This window comes from Sturnus vulgaris, chromosome 15 (assembly GCF_052056855.1).
Source record: "Sturnus vulgaris isolate bStuVul1 chromosome 15, bStuVul1.hap1, whole genome shotgun sequence".
In the NCBI taxonomy this organism is placed as follows: Eukaryota; Metazoa; Chordata; class Aves; order Passeriformes; family Sturnidae; genus Sturnus; species Sturnus vulgaris.
Genome location: NC_142257.1, coordinates 19,638,743 through 19,658,682, shown reverse-complemented (window position 1 = coordinate 19,658,682; position 19,940 = coordinate 19,638,743). Strand labels below are relative to the sequence as shown.

Genomic DNA, 19,940 nt, shown 5'->3' with positions numbered 1-19,940 from the left:
GAAGCACCCACAGCGGTGATGTCCCTGCCCTGGACAGGGAGCAGTAGCTCGGGATGGGAGCTCATCCTAAGAGGCAATGCACAGCAAAGGGGCTGCTTTCATTTTTATTATTTTAATGTATTATTTTAGTCAAAGATGACAGCAGCAACCAGCTCCGGGCACAGAGTGAGGAGAGCACGTTCCACTGCAGCAGGGAACTGGCACCTTGAACTCTGCGGCCAGGGGAGCTACTCGGGCTGGGGGTGCCAGCCCTGTGCCAGGCTGAGGGTGCGAGCCCTGTGCCAGGCCTGGAGCTGCAGCTGCGCCCCCGTCGCTGTGCCCACGTGTGGGGCAGCCCTGGGTGGAACGCTGCACTCCCCGCGGACCCGGCTCCATCCCCGCTCCATGCCCGGCTCCATCCGTGCTCCATCCCCGGCTCCATCCCCGCTCCATCCCCGCTCCATCCCCGGCTCCATCCCCGGCTCCATCCCCGCTCCATCCCCTGCTCCATCCCTGCTCCATCCCGGCTCCATCCCGGCTCCATCCGTGCTCCATCCCCGGCTCCATCCCGGCTCCACCCCCTCTCCATCCCGGCTCCATCCCCGCAGCCCCGGGCCGGAGCCGGTGGGGCCCGGGCCCCTCACACGGCCCCTGTCCCACGACGCCCCCTGGCGGCCCGCCCGGCCCCGCCCGCGACCACCACGGTCCGCGTGCGCGCGTGCGCAGGGGCGGCGCGGGGGCCGAGGGGCGGGCCCGGCGCGCGGCTCTCGCGAGAACGCGAGGCTATATCAGCGAGGGGGCGGGCACGCGGCTTCCTTTAGTGCGCGTCCGCCCGCAGCTCCGCACCCCTGCTCAGTCGCGCCCCGGCCCCGCGATGGAGGACAGCGCCATGGACATGGAGAGCATGGGCCCCCTGCGCCCCCAGACCTTCCTCTTCGGTAACGCTTGCCGCGCCCGAGGCCGCGCCCTCCCGGGGCCCCGCTGGCGCCGTGGCCCCCGCAGGCCCCGGGGCCGAGCGCCGTGCGGGGCCGCGGCCTGTGCCGGCCGAGCGCCGCGGCTCCGCGCGCGGGGGAAAGGAAAGAGAAAGGGAAAAGGGAACGGGAAGGGGAGGGGGCGCTGTGGCGGGGCCGGGGCCGCTATGCCGGGGCCGGGGCGCGCCGCCTTCGTTCCCGCGCGTTCCGCACGTGGCGCGCTCCCCACACGTGGCCGGGCCCGTCCCGCTTTGTTCCGGGCTTTGCTCCGCGCTTTGCTCCGCGCTTTGTTCGCTGCCTCCGGCCGTTCTAAGGACGCGGCGTGCCGGCAGAGCCGCGGAGCACGTGGAGCACAGCGCGGCCGCGGGCGGAGCACGTGGAGCACAGCGCGCTCCCGGCGGCCCGGGGCAGGCCCGGCCGCACACACCGGGCGGGCACGGAGCGCCCATCGGGCCCGGGCACCGCTCCGGGCGGGGATGCTGTCACGGAGCGGCCGCCCGGAGCCGCAGGCCGCGCTCGCTGGGGTTTTCCTCAGCCCACGTGTTCGCTCCGGAGTGCCGCTGGTTCTCTGCGGCACCAGGCCTGGGAGCAGCAGGCTGCGTAATAACTGCTTAGCAAATACTTGCGTGTTAAATAAAATAGTAGGCTTATAATTAAATTGTTTTCTTTCAGGCTGCGAGCTTAAAGCGGATAAGGAGTTTCAGTTTAAAGTAGATGATGAAGAAAATGAACATCAGTTGTCCCTGAGAACGGCAAGTAGTATTTGGTTTTTACACTTTGCATTTTGAGTATAGTGGGGTGCTATGATGCTAGACGTGAGTTTTTTAACGCGCTGTCTATTTCTCTATTTTCTGTTTCTCTAATCATAATTATAGTGATAATTATTATGTAAATCTGTTAACCACTTCTTATTGACAGTAGAACATATTCCGTAATTTCAGGTATTTTCTGTATTGAAAAAGTTTCTCCACTGATGTTTCATTGTTGACAGCAAGCAAATGCAAGACTGAAAAAAGTTAAAAATGAATTTACAGTGGGCTGTTGAACGTATGCTAAATGAAATTAAATGCCACATTATACACTCGGGCATCCCTAAAGTAAATAGTGCAAGTGCTGCAGGAGCAGAGGGGAAAGGATAGATGTGTAAGACTCATGCATAGGCACAGTCTTGTAGACTGCTAGAAGCTTGATTTTGAAAGCCATTTCAGTGTGTTCCCAAGCATAACTCCAGTTCTTTTTCTTTCCCAGAAGCAGATAATAAGTAAATCCAAATAAGAAGGCAGAAGGTTTATGTTTTTATTGATTGTCCTTGGTTTGCCCTCCTCAAGGATATAACTGGAAAACCCCATTCTTCTTTCAGCTAATTCATCTTACAGACTCCTGGGGAGTTCTTGGATGAGTCCTTGGAGCTTTGGTGCCACACAAGTCAGACACAATACTTCAAGGCTTTTGTTCTGGACTGACCATGGTTTTTTGGGTAGCAGAACAATGACAGGCCCCATCTTAACAGACAAGAGACTGAAGAGCTGTAGCATCTCTGCTGATTATTGCTGTGTTTATTAAAATGCAAGGAGATGCTTGGATACCTGGAAGCAAGAGAGTCTTAAAACTCTGGACTAATTCCTGCAGCAGAATTGCTTCCTGGAGGTCACTTGCATAATAATGGTCTCCAAACACTTCATGGTGTTACTGGAAACGCTTGTGTGTTAGTTATGTGTGTTTTTCATCCTTCTGTATTACAAAGAAGTGCAGCCTGGACTTGACAATGAATTCAATGAATTTGTTCTTTATTACAATTTTTTATGATGGACAACTCTAACAATAATGTGTAGAGCAAGTTCACGTGCAGAGTTCTTGTATCTGAATGTTTGTTATGCAGATAAAATTAGTGATACTTGTATTGTTTTACACAAAGTTATTTTCTATTTATTTATTTTTCTTATAGAATGGCAACTTGTTTGCCTGTGCCTGAAGTGTTCACACCCACATCTCCTGTGGGGGTTGGAAAGATTTCTGAGTCTGGGCTTTAGAAAAGGGATCACAGAGCCTTGTGCACTGTGTTGGGAGTAGTTGTAGTACAAGCTTTTCACAGCTTCTGCAGGTAGTTCTGTCTGAGAGGCCCAGGGCTCAGTGAACTGGAATTTCAGGCCTGGCCACTGCCTGTCACTCACTTGTCTCCTTGCAGCTATGAGTTTTGACTCTTCAGGAGTGCCTGACTCTTACTCACAGTAAGGGTTCCAGGCACTTTGCTTTAGAAATGCCTTGGGACAGCAGTTCTCATGGTGAATTCCAGCAAAAGGCATGTGCATAAATCACAGTATTCAACTGCTGCTGTTAGCCTTGAGCCCTCAGTGAATGTCAAGCACAAGGTGCTCAGTGTGGTAAAGGGAAGCAATTGGCAGATGAAATGTGGCAGGAAGGGGAAGGCTATAGGCTGTGGCTCTGTAGAGGGGTGATGTGTTTGTATTCTTTCCCTGGGCCAGCTGCAGAGCTGTCTGAACTTGCCACTGCCTCTTTTGAGTGCAGTGATCCAGCAGCAAGTGACCTGATGTCCCTGTCATCCAAACACGCCTGGAGGTGCACACTGGAAGTTTGTGTTGTGGAAAAGGCTTGGGGTGGAGTCTGATCCTAGTCAGAAATGCAAATTTCAGTATTAATTGATGCAGAACAGTGAACGGCATTTCAAAGATTTTAAAATATTTGGGAAGATGCTCAAGACTGTGCCCTGTTCTTGACTTCACAGGTTACTTTAGGAGCTGGAGCCAAAGACGAGTTACACGTTGTAGAAGCAGAAGCACTGGACTATGAAGGCAACCCTACTAAAGTAGTACTGGCATCTCTGAAAATGTCAGTGCAGCCTACAGTAAGTGCACAGACCTGGAAAATCTACTGAAAGTTTGGTCTCTAGTGGCAGAAGCTAGAAATGGCTTGAGTCAGCTGAGTTCTAGTGAAAATGGCCAGTGTGTTCAGAGAAGTGTCTGCTGCACTGGCAGTAAATACAAACAGCTTTTCTGTGCCTAGTAGAGTTACCTGAGTCACCTGAAGATACCTGGCCTGTTCAAATTACACATTTTTAAGTGGTAATAATTATGCATGGAATCTGTGTATATACAAGTCTAGACACATGCAAGCAGATGCATCTTGAGATTATGTTGCTTTCTTTAAACCTGGGATGAGAACAATTAGTTTTTCCTGCAGGTCCCAGGCTCTTAGGCAATTCTGTTGTCAGTTCTGCTGTCTGGAGTGTAGACTCCTTGCTGATGGTGTACAAGTAACTGCACAGTGCTGGGGCAGGTGGGATGGATAATGTTCAAAATGACATTGCTGCCGAGTGGGGTAGGAACAAACGTGTGCTGGTCTGGCCTTGGTGTGCTGGAACTGGTTTAAAGCAGAGTGTAGTGAACCCTCGGTGGTGCCTTACTGACCCCGAGCTGACTTTCAGCACTTGCAGAATACTCTGTTGAATGGGAACTGGGAGTAACTGTGTTGGCCATGGAGTCTCCAGCTGCTGGTTTCCACTTGGGGAGTGTGTGTTGAGTGCACTGAGCCTGGAATGTTGGACTGAACCCCTCTGCTTTGTCCCACAGGTTTCATTGGGCGGCTTTGAGATCACGCCCCCGGTGGTGCTGAGGTTGAAGTGTGGCTCAGGGCCCGTGTATGTCAGTGGCCAGCACCTCGTGGGTATGTATGGCTGCTGCTGCTGTGTCCTGGCACAGGTCCTGGCACAGCTCAGGGATGTGCAGCTGTGCCTCAGCAGGGCTGGCACTGACCCTCTGAATGCCAGAATTTCTCCCCTTAGAAGTGGGTGTTGGTGTCCCACTGGAGACTTTCTGCTTATCAGCTGAGTGGGAGCAGACTGCCCATAAAATAGTTCGGATTTTAAACTAAGCTAACCCAGGAGTAGCCTTCTCTTTTGGAGAATTGTCTTTTCTCTCTACCAGTTTTCGAATGTGTCTCATTAGGAATGGAGAAAATGTTACTTTTGGCTTTCTGTGGTCTGTTGTGTGTGAGGAGTGTTCCAAGCAGTGTGTGAGGTGGCTGTTCACCTGCTTTGGATTTCCCTGCCGTAGTATCTGCTTCAGTCAGCTGCAAAACCTCCTAGGCAGTGCTTAGGTCACTGGTGGGAAGCTTCCTGCTGTCAGTTCAGCACCTCAGCCACGCCAGACCTGCCCAGTTGTGGGTGATGCTCTTTGTTTCTTACTGACAGTCTTGCTTTATGTTGTTAAACAAGGTGAGGTTTTTACACTTTGCCTTTGCTTTATCAGCATTAGAAGAAGAACCAGAATCAGATGAGGAGGAAGAGGATACAAAAATCGTTAATGCTTCAGCAAAGAGGCCAGCAAGTGGAGGAGGTGCTAAAACACCACAGGTACATGGATTGCAGTCACTTTGTTCACAGCATTTCCTGCTAGCTTGGTGCTAGGAGGAAGCACTTAGATGCCTTGTTGTTGTAAGTGGAGAAGAATAATTTTGTACTAGATTACAGAAGGGCCCCAAAGTTTTGCTGGAGGGGTAACATAATGGCTATTTCTGTGGGAATTCTGCCCTGCAGTAACTGCAGGCTCTGATATATACATCAGTGTACTGCAGGAGTGTCAGTGCTGATTAAAGTGCTCTACTGCAGAGGAAAGGATCCTGTGCTCAGAGCACACGCAGGGAACTTGTCAGGAGCTTTGGACTTGGCAGCTGTAACTGATGGGTTTAGCTGAACTGATGGAAAATGGCCTTGTACTTAACCCACAGTTGTTTTGGATAGCAGTTGCACTTTACTACCACAAAATGGTGTCAGCACTTAACACACTTTCTTTTTTAAAGAAAAAACCAAAATTGGCAGAGGAGGATGATGACGACGATGAAGATGAGGATGATGATGATGAGTATGTATTCGTGTTTTGATAATGCATTTTAAAATGCAGGGCTGACTTTCAGAACATGAATTGTGTGGCATAACTGGATGCTAAATGAAAAAGCTCCTGTATCTTGGCCAAGGAGAAAGCATCCTTGCCTTGTTTATCTCTACAATGCTATCTAAATTAATGTTCTTTAGATATGTCATAATGGGCTTCCTGTTACTCATTAACTTCTAATTGTAATAGTGGAAGTCTCTAGGATATATCCCTTCACTATTGAAAGGGAGGGAATGCATTTAACTGCTTTTTAAAGGTAGTGCTTGCCCTGGCACTTAGCCCTGTGTTAAGGTATAAAGTAAAATTGGAAAGATTGCTTCTTCCTTCATAAATAAAACACTTTATTGGGAGGGAGGGGGAAGATCAATTCCTAATGTGAATCTTGAGTTATGGTGAGTGACTTCCTTTCTGATTGTAGTGATGAGGATGACTTAGAGGATGATGAGGAAGAAATTAAAGCACCAATAAAGAAAGTAAGTGGCTAATACTGTGATACAAGAGTAATTGGACAGGTAGTCCCTTAACTCAAGGAGTTGGAGCACAGTTCTCTGGAATGTGTGAACAGGGGATGTGTTAGGTTTAGCTCAGTCTGTGTAAAGAAATTGTAATGGGGGTGAGAACACTTGATTGTGAATGTGCATCCATGCAGGCCATGTTTTGTTTCCTTGGCTGCAAAGGGGTGACTGGGTCTTAGAGCACAGGGGTGCAGCTCTCAGCCTGGGAAATCCTGCTCCAGTCCTGCATGCTGTGAAAGCACCTTTCAGCGAGTTGAGATGCAGAAGGCCATAAATAAACAATAAATAAATAAAGAAATGTGTGCCCTGGAAGGGTTGGCTGCAGGCTGGGAGGTGCTGATCCAGCAGGGCCATCTGCTGGTGTGCTCAGGGCAGGGCACAGGGAGGTGTTTGTTTCTTCTCACAATTGAGTACTTGGCTTGGATTTTTATGTTCATAGTTACTGTTTAGAAACAGATATTGAATGTTTGACTTCCCCATGTGCTGCTCTGTCCCTACTGAATCTCCATAGGTGATGGTGCACAGTGGCCTGGTAAAGCCAGTCTGAACTGCAGATTCCTATCTGAGAAATGATCTAGGGTGACTGAACAAAGTGGCCCCTAGATTTATAAAGGAGTTTTATACTCCATATCTTTGAGATGTGTGTGGTACCATCTTCTGTGCTCATCCCAGACAATATTTCTGGATGAAACACTAAATGAGGTAATGGTTGTGTTCCAGAAAAAAGCCAGCACTGAATGAGGTCATGGAACTGCAGTGGCACCAGGAATTAGTGTTAAAGCAGTGTGTGTCCCCAGAGACTGCATGCTGATATAAAAGGAAAGGTGATCTATTCGAGGAGGGTACAGTGGAGTCACACATCGTTGTATGGTATCACAACAGAGCTTGTTCTTGGGTGTGTTACTGTGCTGCACCAAGAGCTTTTCCTTGGGGTTCCTGGAGCTTGCTGTCTGGAGTTAATTGTAGTTCATTTGACAAAGTAACTCGTGTGCTTGCTTTTCAGCCTGTTCGTGAGGTTGCAGGTAAAAATATGCAGAAAGCAAAGCAGAATGGAAAAGACTCTAAGCCATCCACACCAGCATCTAAATCAAAAGTGAGTGAAAACAGCTGAGTGAAACAAAGGTTTATTTAGTGGGGAACCGAGTTTGCTTGCTAATGGTAACTTCAAACAGCATACTAACATTCAAATTAGGTTTTTAAGTCTTAATATGAAACATGGTGCCAATCCTGTTCACTGCTTCGTGTTCTCTGTGAAACTCTTCAGTGATCAATGTGTACCTCCAGCAGTCAGGATCTGCAGTCAGACACTGTCCCTCGGGAATATTGGCAATTCTTTGCTTTGAAGCACTAAATCTGTTGTTTTTGTGCAGCACCTTGTACAGGAGGGTGGCTGCCAGGTGTGCTTGCACTGGGGGCTCTGGTGGCAATGCCCCAGTGCAGGACTGGCACTTCCCTTGTCAGTGCTGTTAATTGTGTCCTGATGCTTGAGCAGCTTCCCCTTGCACCTGCCCAGACATGGTGCCGGGAAGGTGCAGACAGAACTGAGCATGGGCTGCAGGGCAGGACACACCTGAGCAGCACTGCAGATGTGCCAGATGTGAACTCTGAATCACTACATGTTTTGGCTAATTTCGGTTTCATTTCTATTCAAAGAGCTGTGGAGGCACCTGCCCAGAAGCATAAGATACCAGCCATGCTAACTATAATCACTCCAGACTTGAAAATTGTGTGGGAAGCATGAATTTAGGTTTTGTGGCTTTCTGAAAACTATATGGACTATGTGTGATGGCTAGTTTTATAAAATTTATCTTGTATTCTCTGTAGCTTTGTGTGCAAGTTACTAATGAAATGAATCCTTTTCAGACTCCAGATTCCAAGAAGGATAAAACTCTAACTCCAAAAACACCAAAAGTCCCTCTGTCGTTAGATGAGATCAAAGCAAAAATGCAAGCATCTGTGGATAAGGTGAGTTTTTGAAAATGATGTTTCTCAGCCTTACTTTTACACTTCACAGTGAGAAGAATTGGTTTAAGAAATGGTTATGATGCTGATTGCTGTGCCCTTACTATCAGTGTGAGCTGCTGTTGGAGCTCAGAGAAATTTGAGGAAAAGAAGCAAACAAAAATCACAGAAACTCTTCAGTGATACTTATTGTAAAGATGACTTAAATAGTGCATCTACACCTGATGTTACTAAAGTAAAGTGAAGTTCCTGACATGCTTGGAATGCCGTGGCCTTGAAGCAGTGTCCTGTGTCTTGTAAGGCTCAGTAACCTCCAGAAGAGGGAGATAGGGGATAGACTTAATGCACAGCCAGACCTGGAAGGATTTGCCTTCTGGAGGGACCTGGGGCTGAGTGTCCCCTCAGTGGGTGCTTCACCCTTGGAAGGTTCAGGGCAGTCACTTGATCTGGTTGTTCCAGTTTGGACCAGCACTTGGTGCTCACACTGTCAGTATTCCTAGCTGCTATTTAAATTAAAATAGAAAATGCAGTGCTAGGCTGGTTGGGTGTAGCAGGTGATTGTTTTCCTCCTGAGAACTCCAGGGTTGAGGTGATGTGGCAGCAGGGGCTGGGCTGGGCTGGTTCACAGGTGCTGATGTGAGTGCTGGGAAGCATTGTTGGTTTGCTGATGGGATTTTTAATTCAGTATAATACACTTTTAAACCCCATACAACAGCAAAGGTGACCTAAAGAATTAGGATCATCTTCTGCTTAGATCATTGGTGTTTTGAGGCTGCTTTGCTCCAGGAATGCAGATGGAGACCAGAAGTGTTTAAATCCAGGGTGGATGCAGAGTGAGCAGTGGCAGGCTGTGAGCAGGGTGGAGATGCACAGCCCTGGACTGTGAGCCTGGCAGGATGGATGGGCCCATCCTGGGGGTCACAGATCCCTGGGTGCTGCTCTGGTGTTGGGAATCACTCACAGGAGCTGAGATCAGGGGGAGCACAAGTGCCTGAGCTGCTCACAGCACACAGTCCCTGCAGAGCAGACCACTGGCAAAAAGCTTTAAAATGCATTGCCTAATGCTGAAGAGTGTTTCTGCTGGGAAATGCTGTCTAAGCACCGTGGCAGGGAGCTTAATGTCCTGTTTTATCAGGGTGGTGCTGGAGCATCCCTCGGCAAGGGAAGGGGTGTCTGCCTTCAGTGTGCACACGACTCCAGCTGCCAGCCAGCAAGTGACAGCTTCTAAATCCCTCACTAGATTTAGAGCAGAACTCTAAAGTAGGTGTCAGGAACCTAAGAGAGAAGCATGAGGTAAAAGAGTGGCCAAATCCAGGCTTTTTGGTTGCAGTATTGCAGTTTGAAATATTGCTCGTGTTGCTGCTTCCTTTGAGCAGAAATTGGCTGTCGTGTGCTGTTAAGCAGCAGCTCAGTGTGCTGGCCTAATTGACATGGGATATTTCAACTGATTGACCTGAGAAACTGGACACTATTTCCCTTGGGACGTATGAAAGGAAATCAGTGTCTCCTAAAAGAGCATGCTGTATTATTTTCCCTGGAGATACAAGGAGACAAGATGGTAAACCTGTATTTATGAATTACTGACTGAAGCTGCCTTGTACATTTGGGCATGTGCAAAGATAATTCCAGGGATTACAGGGAAATGTTTCTAGAACAGTTCTTCAAATTAATAGAAGCAGTGTATTAACGAGTAGTGAATTAGTTTTAAAGGATAGGTGGGGGGTCAGTTCATGTTTTCTTTAGAGAGCTGAAGCTGAAAACCTCCTGTGAAGGCTGGTCTGTGCTTGTGTGCTCTAGTAAGAGTCCATAAATATGGGATTAATTCCAGTTTACCTGAGCAGCACGGGGCTGTGGAGTACAAACAAGGTGATTGAAGTGGTGAATGCTGTTGTGCTCTTCAGCATCAGCAGAGTCCTGCACAGCAATTCAGTGTGTAGCCACTTCTGGGAGAAACACCTGGGCATGGTAGAAAAACAAACTTTCTAAAATGCTTTAAAACAGATTAGTGTGGGAAGTTGCAAGGTGAGTTCAAATTCCACATGTGTTGCAAAGGGTTTCAGCTTCATAGGTTATTTCTTGGAATATTTATTTATTTATTAAATGACCTGGAGACCCTAAATCTTGCCTTTTTTTCCAAATAGGGGACTACCCTTCCTAAGCTGGAGCCCAAATTTGCCAACTACGTTAAGAACTGCTTCAGGACAGAGGACCAGAAGGTAACAGAATTCCTCAGAGCTTGATAAAGTCCAAAAACTTTTATAACCTGACTTAGGGATTCTTTTCCACTTCTTAATCTTTATAAGCTTTGGACTGTTTCAGGGAGTTACAAACCACAAACAATACTTCAGATTAAATATATGGGAATGGTTTTAAGGGTTTAGTTGGCTAAGATAGGAAAGCTAATATTTTATTACATTTTTCCAGCTTTTATATGGTTGGTAAATTATCTCTTGCTTACTAAACCCACAGAATTTTCCTTTTGGCACCATATTGGCTAAGGAAATGAGCTGTGGTTTCCCTTGCTGCTGGGTTTGGCCACCTAGGCCAGTCTGGTGTTGTTGGGGAGGGTGTCTGGGAGGGGGAGCTGTTTTCTGATGGAGATTGTGGAATTCTTGCTACATTCTCTCCCAGAATCAACTGAGCTCTTGAAAGAGCACAAGCCAAAAGGTGGTACCAGGAAGCAAATTTGAATTAGTTATTACTTAACACAGACCAAGCTGAAAATGTCTCTCAAGTTTCCCTATCAGAATTCCTTCAGGTTAATTTTTCTGCAGTGCCAGAATTGCTTGTGCTTGCCTGCTTCCCTCAGTGTTTCAGAGCAAACTTTCATGGACAAATGGCTGTTCCTGAAGGAATGCTGAAAGGCAACCTCAGCTGCTGTGGCACTGGCCAGGGTAGCCAGAGTTGAGCCAATGTTTGCCTCTCTGGTCCACACCCATCCTCTCCCTCACCTTCCCTGAATTCTAACTCTTGTGACCTAGTGTGAATAACAGTCTCTAGCAGAAGCACCCAGTGTCAAGCTTTCAACTTGATTTCCTCTGAAAGGAATGTACTTCAGTTATAATTTAATGTCAGTGTTTTATGAAATAAGTGGGCATAGTAAACTAAAAATAATTTTTAAGAATGGATTTCAGTTTCTAACTTTTTCTGTGCACTTCCAGGTCATTCAAGCTCTCTGGCAGTGGAGACAGAGTCTGTAAGAAAAGAAAACAGTTTTAACAGTTCGTTAAATTCTGCAGTCTTATTTCTGTAACCATTATTTGGCTGTTCTTTTTACAAATGCTGAAAGAGCTTTCCCTCCTGTGTCTGATAAATGTCATCCAGATTACCTTGCCAAGAATGTGTTGTCCAAAATGCCTGTTTAGTTTTTAAAGATGGGACTCCACCCTCAGCTTCATTTTAAGTATGTATGGAATGTTTTGATAAGGCATGGTGGTGGTCAGACAAATGGAAACGGTGGGGAGACTAAATGTATGTGGAAAAAATAAAATTTAGTATTTTAATAAAGTACTATTGTTTCTTTTTTTATGAATGAGGGGAGTCTGCATACTGAGCCCTGGGATGATGGGGCTTTAGAGTTCTCTGAGGAGCCACCTTTGAGTATTTCAGCTGCTGCTCTTTACCAGGTACACACAAACGATCCTCGTGTGTTGCTTCAAAACCAAAACAACTCCAGTTCCTCGAGCTTTGGAGCTGCTGAGCACACGATTGGTGAGAAGGCTGCAGTGGCAAGCAGGGCTTTTTATTCTTGTCTGGAAGTGACCACTAATTCTATAATTGCCTAAACCAGCCCTTCCTGCATCTTGGTTCCTGACCTGCTTCACTGCTCTTTGGTTTATGGTTTCTCTCTAACTGCTGGGTTTATAGGGCCTGGAGCTCCACTTGTAAAATGCAATACTTTTGATTTGGGATTTGCTGGCTGTGCTGCTCCTCTGAGGAGCTGCAGAGTTTGATGTTGCCTCACATAATGAATCCTGGGAGGGTTTTGTGGAGAGAAGAATTAGCTTGAATGATGTAGGGTGTGCCTAGAGAGCTCACTTGGTGAGTTCAGAGCCTGTGGGTAAATTCCTGGGAATGCTGAGACTAATCACCAGCAAATCCAGCAGCTTAGATGAGCAGGGAGCCCTCTGAGGTCCTCTGGCTACACATGATGCTAAGAGCCAGAGTTCAAGTTCTGGGCCATTGTTACAGGAGTTAAAAACTTCAGAGGCTGTAAGGGAAGGTTGTAAGGGCTTCCAGGTGAAGGGAATATGGATGTTGTGTCACTTCAGTGCTTGGCTGTTCCATCTTGTGTCCAGGAGCTGCAGTAATGAGAGGGAGACCAAGAACACTCAGCAAACATTCAGACACTTGTATGGTAACTATCAAAGTGCTGAAATCCTTGCTGTGTTTGAGAATTGCCACACCTGACCTGTGTTCTCACAGAGGGAGCCCCTCTCTGAGTCAAGCAGGGTGAGGTTTGCCCCACTTGAAGGACCTGGGTGCTGCAGAGGTCAGGTGGGATTGCAGGACATGTCAGCACAGCCTGGGTTGTGCTGCTCGGCCACGGGGTCTGTTCTGAGCATTCTGTACAATTGGATTTGTGAAATTGCCACTGAACTTTGTTATATCTGATGTTAGAAAACCCTCAGGTGCAATGGAAAGCAGTGCAAGTCTCCAGAAGCAAATAGTTCTTTTTGGGAAAACAAAGCCAAGTGAAGTGCATGGAAGAGAAGCAAAACGGTGCAAGTCTCGTGTCAAAGATTTGTTTAAGCTTGAGTATAATAGCAGCATGTGAAATGGCAGAGTGTAAGGGTTTGAAATGCCTGTTTTGGTGGGGTTATGTCAATAGATGATGTCATGTGCACAAGTGAGAGCAGATTTCCCTGGTGAAATAGAGCTAATGGCACAGACAGGCTTATTTAAGCAAAATTGCCCTCAATTTTGGCTGAAAGAAGTGAAAATTGTACAGTAATTTCAGCAAGAGGCTTTCTAGCCAGTAAAATATTCTGATTATTAAAGTTTTAAGGAGAGCTAGGGTGTTGTCTGTCTGTGGGTGACTGAGCAGAGCAGCTCTGAAGGAAATCATTGCAGTGCTGAGCTGTAATAATTAGGTCAGGTCGTTGTTGTCAGGCTGCTGCTGAACCTCATGAGGCATCTTTGAGGCATAAAAATAACTTCCCTTGGCCCTGTTCGATCCCCCACTGTTTTCTGGGCTTCATGGAGTGGTGAGGGGTGGTCACTGCCCCACTCCTGGCCCTGGGCCCTTGTCCCACCTCTGCTGTTGTGGTGGCCACATCCAAACCCTGGCTCCTTTTGGGAATGGCCTCTGATGACTCTGCCTGCAGCTGGATCCTTGGATATTCATGTGCAGCTGCCAGCTCTTCCACTTTGAACAGAGCCTCAAAAGTTGATTTAAAAAAAAAGCTCAGATGTGAAAATACCTGTTGAAGAGAGAAGACAAATACCAGATGTGGGTTTTTGAAGTACTGCTCTTGACTTTCTGCAGATCTGAGACATGTTCATCACGGCAGTGATGGCAGCAGGGCTGTGGTGTTTTGATGGCTGTGTTGGGGGGGTCGAAGGCTCTGTGTGATCCTGGTCCTCGAGGATGGCTCATTCGAGGACATGGAGCTGCACAGCCAAATGCATGGGAATAGAGAAATTGCTATTTCCTCAGGCTGTGATGGGAAAACAACCTGACTTCCTTTACAGGAAGGTGAAGCAGCACTCAGGTGACAGAGCCTTCCCCTTTCCCTTGGGAATTTCCCCTGCTGCTGCCTCGCTGTAGCAGCACTGTCTGCCCTGGCTTTTTTCATGCTGCATTTCCCTCTGTGAGTGTCCCCCTGCTTGCAGTGACCAGGTGTCTGGTGTGTCCCTGCCTGGGACAGGGAGCCCCCCCAGTGGCTGGGTGAGCCTGCAGGGCTGGGCTGGCTCCACGTGCATGTGTTTGGTCTCCAGGTGTCTGCAGGAGAGGTGATGGCAGGAGGACACCGTCCTCAGGAGCTGTGCCTGTGTCCTGGGGGGGCTCAGGAGAAGTGCTGGTGGCTGCCCTGGGCTGTCCTGGGCTTGTGTTTGCTCCCCTGATCCAGCACCTTCCAGGGTGGCTTTGCAGAGTCCAGGGGCTGTGATCAGTGCCAGGCTCTTGCTTTGCCTGTGCTCAGCAATTGTTGCAGCCTTTGGAGAGAAGCAAGAGGAGCGTGGCTGGCAGGAGGGTGGGAGTGTGTGTGGGCTGAGCTAATGGAAAGCAGGGCCAGCATGGGTGGTGGTTCTGGGCTCCCTGCCACCCAGACACTCCCTCAGGGGCTCAGTTCATGCTCCTACCCAGATCCCCCAAGCCATGTCCTGTCTCCTTCGTGTGTGCCATTACTGACTGGCAGCCAAACTCCCAACTTCTCCTTCCCTCTCTGTGGAACCAGCACCCAGATCCTTGTTGTCCTTTTGTTTTCCCAAAAGGGCGTTAAGGACTGGATCCTACTTAGAGATGTCAGAAAAAGCTGCAAAAGAATGGGGTGGTTTGGAGCTCGGTGTTGGATGGAGCTCAGCCCCTTTGTTCCTGCCCTTGGCTAGTGGGCAGTAGGTTCTGGCAAGCAGCACCAAGTGCAATCAGTTGTGTTGAGGGAGGTTTGGAGGTTTTGTGATCTGGTGTTTATTAGGGATTGCTGTGTCTGAGCCTGGAGAGCTGAGAGTGTGTGAGGGGTGCAGGAGAAGGGATGCTGGGCTGCAGGTGTGCCTGAGAGGTGACCAGGTGTGCCTGATGGATGTCCAGGTGCAGCTGAAGGGTGCCCAGGTGTGCTGAAGGGCTACAGTTGCTCTTCAGAAGGATTAGTAGAAAGAGATTTTTCCAGCGTTGTTTTCAGAACCTCTCCTGTCTCACAGCCTGCCCTGAGCTCCTCCAGGGTCACTCTTCCCTTTTGCCAGCACTGAGGGCTCTGAGAGCTCTGTGCTGTCACCAGCCAGTGCCTGAACTGGCCCTGGCAGTGCCAGCTGTGGGGACAGGGGTGGCCACGCACATGGTGTGAGGTGCTGCCCTTGCCAGCCCAGGGTGGTGCTGTGGGGTGGGGAGGGATGGCTCACCCCACACGCAGGGCTGGAATGGTGACTTGCTGGGGACAGCTTCATTCAGGAGACTTCAGGCAAAGAGCTTTATGTTTAAGAGCTGTTGAGCTGAAAAGCTCCAAGTTAAGGAAATATTAAGTTTTGAAGCTTAACAGCTTGTGATTTTTTTAAATTTTTTTTTAGGGAAAAGTGAAACCATAGAGGAATATAAATCCAAGGAGCCAAGCCCTAGGATTTAATGCAATGCAAAGGCTGAAAAGTGGAATTTCCCACTGGTTTGTGTAGGGCTGTCTGCAGAGGTTGGCTTGTTCTTACCTCTCTTCAGGAGCATTCCAGCAGCTGCCACATGCTTTCAGAGGGGAGCTGAAAAATCAAGGAAGAGTGGGATCAAGGAAAGCCCGTGTGTATCCACCCTGTGGCTGGGCTGGGGGACACTGGGTGGGGCAGGCTCTGGCTGAGGGGCCCTGGGCACTGGAGAGGGGCTGGATACCCGGGAGAGCAGGGGATGGAGCCAAGCCACTGCTCTGCCCTTAGCTTGAGATGCCCATCACTGTCAGGGATTTTGTTTGCCTCGTTGTTCTGCTGCTAGAGCACTGGGATCTGTTTATGAGTGTGCTGGAACTTTTTAGAGGAATCTGAGGTTTCAGTCCCCAAATCCCATTGAAAATCCAAGGGGTGTTCCAGTGGAGTAAAACCTTTGTAAACTGTGAAACCCTGCCTGTGAATAATGCTCTCCTCTCTTGGGTTTCTCTTCTCTGGTAAAGCAGTGATGCAGATCAGAGTAAGGGCTGCAGAGTGCTGGGCTCTCCCTCTGCCATGAGGGATCCCTGTGGCAAGAACTGGAAGGGATTCTGTGCCTGCCTCTGTTCCCAGGCTGTGATGGCAGAATCCAAGTCCTGGCTGTTCCTCACCACATCCCTTCTGCAGGACTGTGCCTGAATGTGCTGGGGCTGAGGCTGAAGCCCTGTCCTGGACAGCTCAGGGTTTTTTTTTCAGGAGGCTCTTGTGTCAAATGGCAGCAACTGCAAAGCATCCCCTCCTTCCCATGTGGTAGAAGGGTTCCTTACCTTGGGATGAAGTTGTGGTTTTGTGTGTGAGCTGGATAAAGACACAACATGCACCCCAGTCAGTCTGAAAGTTGTCTTTCCTTTTACCAAGGCTTTCAAATCCAGAAAACCTCTTCAGCTGGATTTTCTGCAAGTAGAGTTTGCTGATAGAACAATCCAAGGCTGGAGATGCAGATGACAGAGCAAACCTCACATGGATTTGCTCATGGGCAGCAGGGCTGGGATGTGGAGCTGAACTTGGTCTTTGTCAAACATCAGCCCAGGTTTTTCATTTTAATTTAAATCTTGGTGTGCCAGATGCAGCAGGGCCAGATCCTGGCCGTTCCTCTGGCTTCTCTTTCACATTCCAGAGGGGTGTCTGGGGTGGGAAGGCTCCCCCCTCAGGCTCTGAGCCCTTGCCCCATTGCATGGCTCCATGCTCTGTGAAATGCCTGCTCGTGTGGGATGTGGAGCAGGGCGAGGGAAGCTCCTTTCCCTGCCCTGCAAGGGAAAGGTCAGGCTGCTCAGACTTTTTGATTTGAGCTGCTGAAGGGCAGTCCCTAATCCCAAAAGCCAGCAGGCACTGTAGGACACAGATTTAATTCAGGCTCTTGCAGGGAAGAGGGGAAGGAGGAAGCCCAGGAGCTGCCAGGGCCCCCTGCACTGCACAGCCCTGCCTGGGCCTGTCCTTGGAAAGTGCTGGGAGCACCAGGCTCAGGGATGTGCTGTGCCAGCCCCACACCCTGAGCGTGCTGGAAGGAAAACAAACAGCCTGAAAGGGTTTCCAGTGGGCATTGGCTGCTCTGGCTGCATTTGTGCAGGGAATCTGATCACACAGGAGCCTTTGGCAGTGGAGCAACAGGTCTGGGTGTGCAGCTTCTAATATTAGATATATATATGTATATATACACACACTCTCACATATATTCATAAATTATATTTAAGAGCTGCTAAATGATATTTCTATTTTTTCAGAGACTCGTATGGGCTGCCTCTTCTCTATTCTGTTCCTTGTCTGTGTTGTTCAAGACTGGTAGTTTGAGATTCACCCAATATTGGTATTATTGCTATTATTCTCCAGGTAACTATTTGGATATTAAGGATTAAGGGGTTTTGCCAGACTACTGAGGCACAAAGGATGGATCTATTTTAAATACAGAACTCGTGTGATTACAGATTAAATAATTGACAGAAGAAACCCCTCATGCACCCTCTTTAAAACAAGCCCTGGTGCTGCCCTGGCAGTTCTTGCAGTTTGAGGTGTCCAGGTCCTTCTGGCCTGTGTGGCCCCAAGTCCTTTGGGTGATGGCAGCTGTGGCTCCTCAGCCTGCTCTGGGCCAGCATCACCCGGGATGAGTTTTTCCATGTGTAGTTCACAGCTCTGTTGTAGCTGCTGTAATTTTACCTGCTCTAATTAAAACGATCAGTGTTAGCAGCAGCCTCACAAATTCCTTTTCTAGCAGTTGTGCAGCAGCCCTGGGTGCTGTGCAGAGCCATCAGTCCCTGTCTGAGGAGCCTTTTCTGCAGGGAGGTGATGGAGCTGCCACGCTGAAAAGCCTGAGGAGCAGCCAAAGCTCAGGCCCCCGGGTGACTGAGAGGGTTTTGGAGGAGTTTGTGCCCCTGGCTCTGCAGAGCTGCTGTGTGCACTGGGCAGCAGGGACTGCACTCAGTGAGGTCAGGGGTGCTGGAAATGCTGGGCATGACCCTGTGCAAATGTGGGTGCCTTTCCTGTGGCACTGAGCAGTGTAAGATGGCACAGCACCCAAACTGCTTCCAAGAAATGAGGTACTGGGGATATATGGGATATTTTCACATCTAAGCTGAGCACTGTGATCTCGTGAGTCCCCAAGTTCTGTACTGTTCCAGTGCAGGCACCTCGGTGGGCTCAGCTTGCAGGGCTCAGGGTGGTGGCTCTGATGTTGTTGGCCATGTGTGACAGGAGCTTTCAGCTGTGCCAGGGTGCTGTGGGTCTGCCAGGACAGGGATGCATGGGGCCTCTGATGTTGGTGACAGCAGTTTGGGTTTTTGGGTTTTTTTTAAAAAACTTGCAGATCCATAAGACCAGAAGTGTGAAGTCTGTTAGATACATCACAGACATGTGTTAGTGCTGGAGGTTTTATAAGGACTTGCTTTGATCACTGTTTTAAAACTTAATGTTTTCTGTGCCTCTTGGGCCTGAAGCTTTGGGCTGAAAACCCTGTGACTTGATACCTGAAGACTCCCCAGTGGTGAACTCCAGGGATTAAAGATGCTGCTTGATTTGTGGCTGAGAGTGCTGGGGGAGCAAGCACTGACTGGGTCCCTGCAGAGGTGGGAGCAGCTGGGCCCTGCTGCACCGATGCTGTTATTGGAGTGCAGAGTTGGGAAAGCTCCGAGTTCTGAGCTATGGTTATGTTCTCACTTAATAAGGTGTTAAGTGACGTTGGGTGCTCTTTGGAGAGTTGGGCTATGCGTGGAGGTTAATGGTTCCTGGCATCTTGTCTGCTATAAAGGAGCTTTCAGACAAGAGGAAAGAGTTACCGCACGCTATCAGCGCGAGAATTTTTTTCTTCTTAACCTAAAGCAAACCCCCAAACAGACCAAAAATCTCCCCAAAGCTGAGGCGGAGGAAGCCCCTGGGCTCTCGGCGGGGCTGCGGGCGGTGCGGGGCGGCGGCCGCTGGAGGGCAGGCGAGCCGTGCGGAGCGGAGACAGCGCCGGGACCCGCCGGGAGCGGGGCCGGGCACGGAGCGAGCGGGGCCGGGGCTGTCCTGGCCCGGGAGAGGCGCTCCGGGACCGCTCCGGGGCTGCCGGGCCCCGCTGCCGCCCGCCCGGGACTCGGCGGCCACGGGACTCGCTCCTGCCCCGCCGCAGGGAAGGGCGCACCGGAGCCCGTGTCGGTGTGACAGAGCTGGTACCGGGGTTCCCCACGTGTCGGTGTGACAGAGCTGGTACCGGGGGTTCCGCCCGTGTCAGTGTGACAGAGGTGGTACCGGGGGTTCCGCCCGTGTCAGTGTGACAGAGGTGGTACCGGGGTTCCCCAAGTGTCGGTGTGACAGAGGTGGTACCGGGGGTTCCGCCCGTGTCGGTGTGACAGAGGTGGTACCGGGAGTTCCGCCCGTGTCAGTGTGACAGAGCTGGTACCGGTGGTACCGGGGTTCCCCACGTGTCAGTGTGACAGAGGTGGTACCGGTGGTACCGGGGGATCCCCACGTGTCAGTGTGACAGAGCTGGTACCGGTGGTACCGGGGTTCCCCAGGTGTCAGTGTGACAGAGGTGGTACCGGTGGTACCGGGGGTTCCCCACGTGTCGGTGTGACAGAGGTGGTACCGGTGGTACCGGGGTTCCCCGCGGCCGCTGTGCCTGCGGTTCTGAGCCCCTTCTGTCCCGGCCGGGCGGTGCCCGCTCTGCGGTACCGGGGGGGTTCGGGGCAGCCCGATCCCCCCTCCCTCATTCTGTAAAATCGCTCTCCCGGCCGGGCGGTGCCCGCTCCGCGCAGGCGGTGCCAGCCCCGGGTCCGCCCGGGCGGTCCCGCCCCGCTCCG

At 49.8% G+C, this 19,940-nt stretch overlaps 1 protein-coding gene across 1 annotated transcript; it reads left to right on the top strand.

The window, feature by feature from the left end:
- The first annotated feature begins 799 nt into the window (after window positions 1-799).
- Window positions 800-11,844, top strand: NPM1 (nucleophosmin 1). The gene is made up of 11 exons (XM_088173984.1): window positions 800-917; window positions 1,623-1,702; window positions 3,694-3,813; window positions 4,538-4,631; window positions 5,216-5,319; window positions 5,766-5,827; window positions 6,276-6,330; window positions 7,376-7,465; window positions 8,236-8,337; window positions 10,476-10,550; window positions 11,496-11,844. The coding sequence occupies exons 1-11, from the start codon at window positions 854-856 to the stop codon at window positions 11,532-11,534; spliced, it is 885 nt and encodes a 294-aa protein (XP_088030110.1). The 5' UTR covers window positions 800-853; the 3' UTR covers window positions 11,535-11,844.
- The last annotated feature ends 8,096 nt before the right edge of the window (window positions 11,845-19,940 follow it).

Bases quoted from the DNA above. Each gene is read 5' to 3' on its own strand.
- NPM1 (XM_088173984.1), top strand. From the start codon at position 854: ATGGAGGACAGCGCCATGGACATGGAGAGCATGGGCCCCCTGCGCCCC. The intron at 8,338-10,475 runs GTGAGTTTTTGA...TTTTCCAAATAG, and splicing joins TGCAAGCATCTGTGGATAAG to GGGACTACCCTTCCTAAGCT. The intron at 10,551-11,495 runs GTAACAGAATTC...GTGCACTTCCAG, and splicing joins TCAGGACAGAGGACCAGAAG to GTCATTCAAGCTCTCTGGCA.